This window comes from Esox lucius, chromosome 17, assembly GCF_011004845.1.
Source record: "Esox lucius isolate fEsoLuc1 chromosome 17, fEsoLuc1.pri, whole genome shotgun sequence".
Lineage (NCBI taxonomy): Eukaryota > Metazoa > Chordata > Actinopteri > Esociformes > Esocidae > Esox > Esox lucius.
Genome location: NC_047585.1, coordinates 42,642,008 through 42,652,049, shown reverse-complemented (window position 1 = coordinate 42,652,049; position 10,042 = coordinate 42,642,008). Strand labels below are relative to the sequence as shown.

Below are 10,042 nucleotides of genomic sequence, written 5' to 3'. Positions count from 1 at the left end.
TGAAAGATTAACAGAGGACATTTTCATCGTTCCATTAAGCTATTTTGAAATGGGACCATTTTTGTTGTGAACTCATTTGTGGAGCCATTGTCTAAGGACAGTCATTTATCTGATTTCATTAAGTAATGTGTAGGCTGAGTGATGACAGATTACAGACAGGCAGGCAAGCAGACAGACAGACATATGCACACAGACAGGCCAACCGACAGACTGTTCGCCAGACAGGAAGGCAGGATAGCAGGCAGCCAGAAAAGCAGCCAGATGGACAAAGTGCTTGGCATTGATTGGACTGATCAGCTACAAAGAAGAAAGTCAACATCCATGTCAGTCAAAATGTTGCTACTTTTCATCCCTTGCTTTCTCCATGTTAGTAAGCAGCAACATGACCTGGCATTGGGGTATTTTACTGTATGTGGTTTTTGCCAGGCGACTGTCCTGAGTTGGCGTAAATCCTCCTCCCTTCTGATTGAATTGAAGCATCGGCTTCGGCCTGGAAGTATTCAGAGCAAAGGCGTGAATGACAATACCACTACACACGTTTAGCGCTATCTGAACCATGTGGCTACTCCACTAGCCTGGTGCCATGGGGGGTGGGGAGGGGGCAAAAGGGGTCCCTCCAGATTGAATCTGTGCCCCCAGTTTTGTTTCCCCATAAACACTGCACATGGTATATGAATTAGATATGCCCCCTCATTTATAAGAAATGCCCCCCACCAGTCACTTCCTGCTGCAGCCGGGTCTGTTCCACTATAAACAACTGAGGCAGCGCATTCCATCTGATTCACATAACTCAGAAGAAAGTCTGGTGCCCGACCAAGAGGGTAAGGTGTCATATGCACATAAAACCACTGGAATCAAATATACAATCGTTTCTCATTAAGCATGTTTTAAGCATATATGAGCCCTGACAAAAGGAGTTTAAATATCAGAAACCCTGGTGCTTGCCTTGGTAAATGACACCACCTAGCATTGAGTGGAATCTACACAAGGGGCTTGGAACATAATTCCATGTTGATGAAAGTAAAGCTTGGGGGGGGGGGGGGGGTGAACAGAGTCCAAGAGAAAAAGGCAGGTGTGAGAGAGATAGAGACAGAGACGCGGGTGGCCGAGGACCGGATGAAGAAGTTTGACAGCCCAGACAGCAAAACAACGGAACAGAAAAATGGGACAGAAACAAAACCTCAACATTCATGACTGAATAAGCAGCGTAAAGGACAATTAAATTAACGAAACACAGTGCGGAACATTGGCAGAAGTAATTAGGAAACAATTCGTTCGGGAAGTGACAGTAAAAACTGATAGAAGAAAGCACCAGGGGGTCAATAGAACAGAAACATTAAGGACCAAAAAAGAACAAAACAGATGATGTGAAACTTAAAATACAGCAAGAGAGAGAGGGAGAGAGAGAATGAGAGTAAGAATGAGAGTGTTCTTATACTACACTTTGGAAACATAAGATTTGCCTATAAGATTCCTTGAATTGAAAAATATTCTCGAAATAGAAGAGAATGGGAGAGAGAGAGATGAAAGAGAAAGGGCATATTTAATAACTCGTCCGCCTCTTTACAAGCCGTGGAAAATTAGCTGCGGAAAGACCACGGCTGCTCAGATTGACACCGCACTGAGTCATGAGAAGAACATGCCGTGTCATTGGGAAATTAATTTCTGAGAATCACTCGATCATGGTGTATTATGGATAATTATTGGATGTCAGTGAGAGTTACAGTAATGCGTTAGGACTCTCAAAGGGTCAATGTCTTTCTCGTTAGGAAATTTAATTTTCTTTGTCAATTTTTTCACTTGCTTTGAAATATTAACATATCGAATGCCCAAAAGCCCTGCTTAATATAGAAATGTACTTTAGTTAAAAAAAATAACGGATTTTAATGTTTGCTTGTTAATTAAGGTGGAAGAAAATTCCTTGTTTCGTATATTAAGGGAATGGTCTTGCGTAATTCCTGGCATTCTGTTCTGGGCTTCGGTACAGTGAAGAAACCTTTGGTGGACTGTTGCTGTTGGATTGGTGTGACATGTCTCCGAGGTAAACTTTGAGATACAGTAACATTTCCCACTGGGTAGCATACTTTTTGTTTCCTCTCCATTATTTATTATTTATTATTTCAGGTCAGTCGAGGAAACCAGTCACTCATCTGGTGTGTAAACCACGCAGAAATACATGTCGGATTTATGACCAGTAATCCGATTGCAATAACCTAAAAGCGCCCCTAGATGGCAGTAAAACTCGAGTTATGATGCTGTGGTGCTTTTATCTCCTTCCCACTACTGCGAAAAGAAATCGCCTAACTTACATTGGTTCCACAATATTAGGTTCGGTCCATGGTGCCATGAGCGCTGATAATTCTTGTTCGGACGTATCTGTCCCTTTACGAAATATCCTGAATTCGGTCCAGTGTGTTCGAGACCGGGTGAAAGGTATGTGCGTGTCGTTACAAGCTATGTTTATTAATACATGTTTTATTTTTCATAAATGTACCATGTAGCTTGCCTTATTCCAAAACCATGTGATAGCTGTTGTTGCTAGCTGGCTAGAGGCAGTCAACAACGCGGTTGTGGTGCAGATAACATGTCGTGCCCTCTGAGGAGTTTGATATGGTTTAGGGTGTTGTGTTTTAGCTGGTCATGTATTTTTGTCTAGTCGTGTCACTAGCTACATAAAATTAGCTGTGAGTTTGCCGCGAGTAAGCAAAATAGTACAGCAATCGAAACTGGCTTTTGAATATGTATTTCTGTTTTCAGATGGGGAGTCCAACGAGTCAGATGCTGGGGTGTTCAACCTTACAAACTTTTGGGATACGCTGAGTTGAGTGTACCTTTTTTTCTACGCGGACACACAAACGCACCCGGCAGCGCGTTTACTTGGCTATCAGAATGGGGACAGCAATGTTGATTGCTATTTTAAAAATGCCTTGTCTTGCTAATCCTCACATTACATGAAACGTAACCTAAAACCAAATAATCATATGGCTAAATGTCACTTAGCCCTGATGCCTAACACTTATTTTAGCCACTTATTGTTGCCGATATATAGATAAATCAGAAACACAGCAAACAAACACCAATAGAGGTGTCTTTCATTTCACTTTCCTTAAATATTAGTTTGTCTGAGGCTTTAGTGGAGTTGTGTTGGGGGGAGACACTGAATAACGTTTAACTGTTCACTCCTCAGATCAAGCTGTTAAAGCAGCTTCCCAGGAAGCCACTAAACTCAGCCTGGCCTTCTCCAAGCCCCCCCTGCCGACACAAGAGGTGAGAAACTATTTTCCATGTGTAGGAGGTAGAAAGATAAAGATAGTGGGAGAGAGGTGAATTAGGAGAACCATCTGGGGATTATATATAAGACAGGAAAAATGAACCCGACAGAACAGGCGCCCACTAGCCTTGTTGCTTTGTAGCGTATTGTCTCTTTCCTCCGACTTCTTTTTAATCCAGCATTTTCAGACGTTTTTGCGTTATTTAAAGAGACCGCCCCCCCCCCCCCCGTAAGAGCAGATTCTAACCCATGCTTCAGCAGTGCATGTCGACTGGAGTTATTGGCTTGGACCCCTCTGGTCACGGGACTTGAAATGTAGCCGTGAGCTGGCTGACCCTTGTGATGGAAATTCCAATGTATCGACACTCGGAGTAAGGAACACAGAGACAAAGTTCTCTTTGTACATTCTAACAGTTTTATTAACTATTATGCACATATGAGAGACGCGTCAACCGCTTACACACACATAATCGTCTGAGGAGTCTCTGACTCAATATAGCTCATTCAGCCGTATATATCACATAGAAAAAGGGGTGTGGTAAGATGCTGCCATCGGTCTTGTCACAAGAGTTTACCCAAAGGGCGGGCTGTCCCCCCACCTTATCCTTCTCAACCCCTGAGGAGACACAATGTCTGGTTAATCAACAGAGACACTAAAGGGATTTACGAGTACCCCTCTAATCCACCCGTGCCGGTCAAGGATGTCTCCTATTCAAACACCAGACCCCTCTCGGCATCTTTAACTAGTAACTCATTCATACATGTATAGGACGACAAAGAATACATCCTTCTTCTAGGCAGGAGGACATGGCCCAAATACCTAACAATCCTCTGATATTATATAGAACATGTGTGTCACAATCAAAGTACTGATTTACATATCAGCCACTGGAAAGACAGACATTTCTCTAACGCACCTTAGTTCAACATTTCCATAACACCCATGACCCTGTGTCACAGTATTCCCCCTGGTCTGTCTGAAGGTAGTCCCTGTGGCCGTGGGTCTGATGCACATGCACTACGGCAGTATGGGTAGACACCTCACTGCTGATTCAGCTGGTCTTTGTCCTCTGTTTTTCACCACTGTCTCTATGACAACAAAGCACATACATATTTGCTGTGTTTTTTTTATTTTAGTTGCCTGTGTGCTTGTAATCATTTCTTCATTATAAACTTTTTCTTGTTTTCTCCTCCTCAGGATGGTGTGAGGCTTGCTGAGTCCATCCAGAAAAGTGTATTGGTGTTGTCCACTGTATATTACTGGTTGCCTAAAAGCCATGGTAACTGTCTGCATGTAGTACTGATTTCAGAGCAATGACTAAATATGTCCAAGGAAGAGAATTTGAGAAATCTCTTCCTTTGGGACCCCGTTCAACTCCATGCATTTTATTTAAAAATGATACATTTTCCAGTAATTGCTATGGCGACGGTAGGAAACGATAGATGAGTGTTTGCTTAGATAGCGGTGTGCTCACATCCGAAACCATGCTGCAGCAGTACATGTGCGTCGTAGTCAGTTGTCCAAGACCGACAGGCCGCCCCCCCCGGACCACAGCTCCATGTATCTTAACCATTTTACGGCTGCCACACCTGACGGGCCTCTGTGGGAGAGGTTCTGAAGTCCCAGATGTCTCTGACCCGTCTTCTCCCTGAGCAGGCGTGTCTTTGAGGAGACTGGTGAGGGACGCCACGGCGGAGGTCCTGGACGGTGTTGTGCAGCTGGTGGACGTCATCGTCAGCTCGCCACTCCAAAGGTAGCGCTGGCCACGGGTTTGGGGTCAGGCCGCGGGTTTGGGGTCAGGCCGCGGGTTTGGGGTCAGGCCGCGGGTTTGGGGTCAGGCCACGTTGATGCACGCTCACAGTTAGGGTTTTCTAAAGGCCAGTTACTCCTCCAGAATTCCATGGTTTTCCGTAATTCAGTTTGTTAGTTTTGGTGTTGTATTGTTTGTTTTTCGGAGAGTTTCAGAGTAAAGATTAAATAAAGACCTCCTAGTACAGTGACCGTTCTTTGCATTGTCTGGTTAGCTAATTTCCCAGCGTTGGTTCCAGATTGCCGTTGGCTCAGTCAGGCCGTTTATGTTTTGCAGCTTGTCGCAGGAGCAGCTCCAGTCTACAGGTGGCGTTTGGTCGGCCTGCGACAAGTTCGAACACTTGCCAAGAGGTGAGTAAACACTGCAGAATCCATCTAGTTCGGCAGCCTATGGAAGTCACAGATTGACGTGACCCGCAGAGAGCTGACTTGAGTGCCTGGGGTGTGTCAGATAGGAAGGCATGTCTCTTCATCTGTATGATAAATGCCTTTTGAATGCCAAAACTAACCCTTCTCTGGAGTATCAGAAGCGCCTGAATTGACATTAAATACTGTCCAACCTGCTGACCAGTGTTTCCCAATCCTGGTCCTGAGGACCCCAAGGGGTGCACGTTTTTGTTTTTGCCCTAACACGCTCACACGCCTGATTCAAATTAAAGACTTGATGATTGGTTGACTGCGTCAATCAAGTGTGTAAGTGGTAGGGCAACATTTGAATCAGGTTGTGTGAGTGTTAGGGCGAAAACAATAAATCAGGCTTTTATTGGTGGGAAAGGCTATCAGCCTGTTGGAGGCAGTATTGGCCTGAATATGTTTTGAATACGGTTGTGCTGTATCATGCAGGTCTGTCTCAATAGTTCTGCACTGAATCTGTCCTGAATAGGACTGGGCTGTCTCAATAGTTCTACACTGTATTGGGGATGGATTATCTCGGCAAAGGAGAAGTGCTCACTAACACAGATTTGGACAGATTTGTGAAAAATATTTGACAGAAATAGGCCTTTTGTGTACATAGAGTCTTCAGCTCATGATGGAGGTAAAAAAAAAAAAGTGTTCCGTTTATAATTTTGTTCAGTGTGTATATAATATAAATTAAAATATACATGTTTAGGCCTTTGTATTGTCGATTGTGATTTGCCTCATACACAGAATCCTAATCTTTTGAGTGCACGTTCAGTTTCACTCATTGCGAGACACAAATGTTTGGCCCTGTAATTTGTTTTTAGGACTCCTCTACAGCAGCTTCTCATGTCTGTCCTTTTCCTGTTGATCCACACAGATAACCAGGCGGCTGTCCTTGGTCTCCTGACCTCCTACGTCGGGGTGGTGAAGGACGCTGTGGAGGAGATGGAGCAGGTCTTCACTCTTTCATTTCTCTTCTCACTCTCTCACCAGAGACTTTCTTTTCTCTTCTCACTCTCTCACCAGAAACTTTCTTTTCTCTTCACTCTCTCACCAGAGACTTTCTTTTCTCTTCTCACTCTCTCACCAGAGACTTTCTTTTCTCTTCTCACTCTCTCACCAGAGACTTTCTTTTCTCTTCTCACTCTCTCACCAGAGACTTTCTTTTCTCTTCTCACTCTCTCACCAGAGACTTTCTTTTCTCTTCTCACTCTCACCAGAGACTTTCTTTTCTCTTCTCACTCTCTCACCAGAGACTTTCTTTTCTCTTCTCACACTCTCACCAGAGACTTTCTTTTCTCTTCTCACTCTCTCACCAGAGACGTTCATTTCTCTTCTCACTCTCTCACCAGAGATTTTCTTTTCTCTTCTCAATCAATTTCCTACAGGAATACTTTATATACGTTAACCGTTCTAGTTGTTTTACTAGCTAATTTGATCAAACTGTCTGTACACATTTGTCATTTTCTCCTGACCATCTGTGGAAGGATGGATATTTCAACCATATCTGTAATTTCCTTACAAAATAAACGTATGGTTGTGTAAAGGGGAGTGCATTGGGAGGACAGAGTGATATTTGGGACGTAGCCCCGGTGTGTTCTCACCCCCCACCACCCCCCCCCCCCAGGCGCAGGCAGAGAGCCAGGACCCGTTCAGCGACGTGCTGGACGACGAGGACCTGGAGTCGCGTGGTAACCAGGACACATACTGGTCTGAGGAGGACCGGCAGCTCATGGCGCCCTGTCAGGGCCTGGTCAAGGCCTCCGCCGCCTGCCTGAGGAAGCTGTCGTCCGCGGTCAAGGCCAACGGCGACGTGAGCACGCCAGAGAACGTGGCGCAGCTGGACGACCTGGCCGACATCGCCAAGGAGATCAGCCCCAGGTAAAGGCGATGGTGGGCTCCAAAAATCCAGCCCTAGAATTCAGCCCTCACCCCTTCCTCCGTTTTGACAGAATTCAGCCCTCGCCCCTTCCTCAGTTTTGACAGAATTCAGCCCTCGCCCCTTCCTCCACGTTGACAGAATTCAGCCCTCGCCCCTTCCTCCGCGTTGACAGAATTCAGCCCTCGCCCCTTCCTCAGTTTTGACAGAATTCAGCCCTCGCCCCTTCCTCCACGTTGACAGAATTCAGCCCTCGCCCCTTCCTCCGTGTTGACATTCTGGGGTTGAGCAGTGGTATCAATCTCAGTTTCTTTTGATGATGAAGTAATCTTTTTAGACTCCTGCAGTTCTCGGATGTTCGCTGTGCCCAATAAATGTTTTGCCCAAGGTGGTTTTGGGTTGTATTCTCCGTGCTAATTTGTATTAATTAATGTCACCCCTGGAATAGGCTGTTGGGGTGTGTGTTAATGGTGGACTAATAAAGATACTTTACCTCAGGAATCAATGCTTGTCTATGATGCTGACCTCTGACCCTGTGTGTCTGTAGTGTTGATGACCTGGCTCTCAGTCTCTACCCCCCCATGGAGTACTCCGGAGTGGAGGAGAACGTAAGTCCCTTTACATCGTCGCAGTCGCAAATACTTTCAGCGTGGAAATTATTTGGTGACTCCAGATGAATGATGAGGATATTTCGGGGTTTCCTTCGCTCTTGCTGGGGGGCCCTTAATGAAAGGCTTTGTTGAAGTACAGTGGAAGGGTCCAGTGTGTGTGTTCATATGCATGCTCTACCTAAATGTGAAGTACTGCATATTGTCATTAAAGGTAAAGTCATGCGTATTGTTATTAAAGGGAAAGTCCTGCATATTGTACTTAACGGGCTTGTGTGAATAGAATCCCAACATTCCCTTTATCTACTTCCCCAGAGCTACATTACCTTGTTGTGGAATCCATTTGTATGTTTCTGCATCTGTATGAAATAACTGTTTTGCACTGAAGGTTTGTTTGCTACAGAAAATGTAGAATATACAGTTTTCTATAAGCATATAGTGCTGTCCAGTGTTCTAGGCATTTTTACTTTGAACAGCTGTGATCCCCTGAGTTTTGTCCCTATAGTACTCTGAAACAGACATGGTATATATTGATGTGCATAATAATATACCTTCTCATAATTGAATATGAATTAATTGGTTTTAAAATGAATGCAGTGACTTCAGAATGCCCCTTTAAAGCAACATTTACTGTCACAATACTTCTGCTGACAAAACATGTGATTGAGATTCTGTCCCTGACCATGCCCTGTTAGTAATGTCAGAATCCAACACTTGCCTCTTCTGTCACCCCGCTCCTCCCTCTAGGCGTGCAGGCTGGCCTCGGTAATAAAGAAAGTGTTGGATATCGTGAGGTGAGTACAGTAGGACTGGTCTACGCACCTGTTCATCAGGGAGCATAACGTCTTCACCTGCAGAACGTCTTGCAGCCGTGGGTCCTCAGGAGAGACCTGACTGAACTACCTGCAGGCTGCCAAGAACCACTAGCTTCCAAATTCATTACTTGTAGGCTGGAGGGGTCATTCTCACAAAACATTTATCTTAAATATTCTGAACTTTCTAAATGGGTCACTTAATTTTCAAAAATGATTATTCAGATACTATGGATGTACCAGAATATTCCATGAAATAATTTTGGCAACAATACAAAAAAGTAAGAACAAATATGTTTTTACAATGCTACCGTAATAATATAGTTTAATGTGACCTTCAGCTAGCATATCACTTCTTATTCACGGAGAACTACCGCGATTTTAAAAAACGAAATGAAGTGAAACAAAATATTCAAGAGAATTGAATTGGGATGCATTTCAGTATTGAGATTTTGAATTGAAACATTAGGGCAAGAATGCACATTCGATTAAATGAAACAAAACGCTAGACATCCAAGTCCTCGGATAGCTTGTTGATGTTTGCCGATGCAGCATGGTTTTGCAGCTCAGTTTGAACAGACACGTCAAAACAGTTTTCCCATCCATCACAACGGGAAGGCAGCCATTACACTCTGATGAAATAACCGCAGACTATTTCAGCCACTTCCCACAGTATCTCCAGGGCTGTACCAGTCTATATATGTTGAACGGGCACGTCAGGTTAAGGTGGGATTTTCCTTGGAAGTAAATGTTGGAATGAGGTGACGAGCAGGGCTCTTTCCTTCCTCCTCAGGGCGAGTCATGTGTGTTTGGAAGCAGACCTGAACTGGGTGCAGTTTCTATACGGGGCTGTGGATCACAATCTGCACAAGATCAGAGCTCTGATTCAGAGCTCCAGTTAGACTGGGGTATGTGTATGTATGTATGTATGTGGGTGGGTGTGTATGTATGTGGGTGGGTGTGTATGTATGTGGGTGGGTGTGTATGTATGTGGGTGGGTGTGTATGTATGTGGGTGGGTGTGTATGTATGTGGGTGGGTGTGTATGTATGTGGGTGGGTGTGTATGTATGTGGGTGGGTGTGTATGTATGTGGGTGGGTGTGTGTGTGTATGTATGTGTGTGTTGCGCAGGACCGGGTCATTTGTTGAATGTAAGACCAGTGTGTACGTTCCACAACATCATCTGGCTTCATGAATGTATGCCCATTTTGTGGATTACTTTTGGCTTTAGAGAAGTGTTTTTCTGTCAGTTTCTTAGAG

General features: G+C 44.5%; 1 protein-coding gene across 1 annotated transcript; it reads left to right on the top strand.

The window, feature by feature from the left end:
- Positions 1-2,296: 2,296 nt before the first annotated feature.
- Positions 2,297-9,751, top strand: ccndbp1 (cyclin D-type binding-protein 1). Its single transcript, XM_029114259.2, has 11 exons — positions 2,297-2,433; positions 2,758-2,820; positions 3,188-3,267; positions 4,470-4,551; positions 4,929-5,025; positions 5,359-5,432; positions 6,361-6,437; positions 7,111-7,364; positions 7,910-7,970; positions 8,718-8,764; positions 9,576-9,751. Exons 1-11 carry the CDS (start codon positions 2,346-2,348, stop codon positions 9,682-9,684), a joined length of 1,032 nt encoding a protein of 343 aa, XP_028970092.2. The 5' UTR covers positions 2,297-2,345; the 3' UTR covers positions 9,685-9,751.
- The last annotated feature ends 291 nt before the right edge of the window (positions 9,752-10,042 follow it).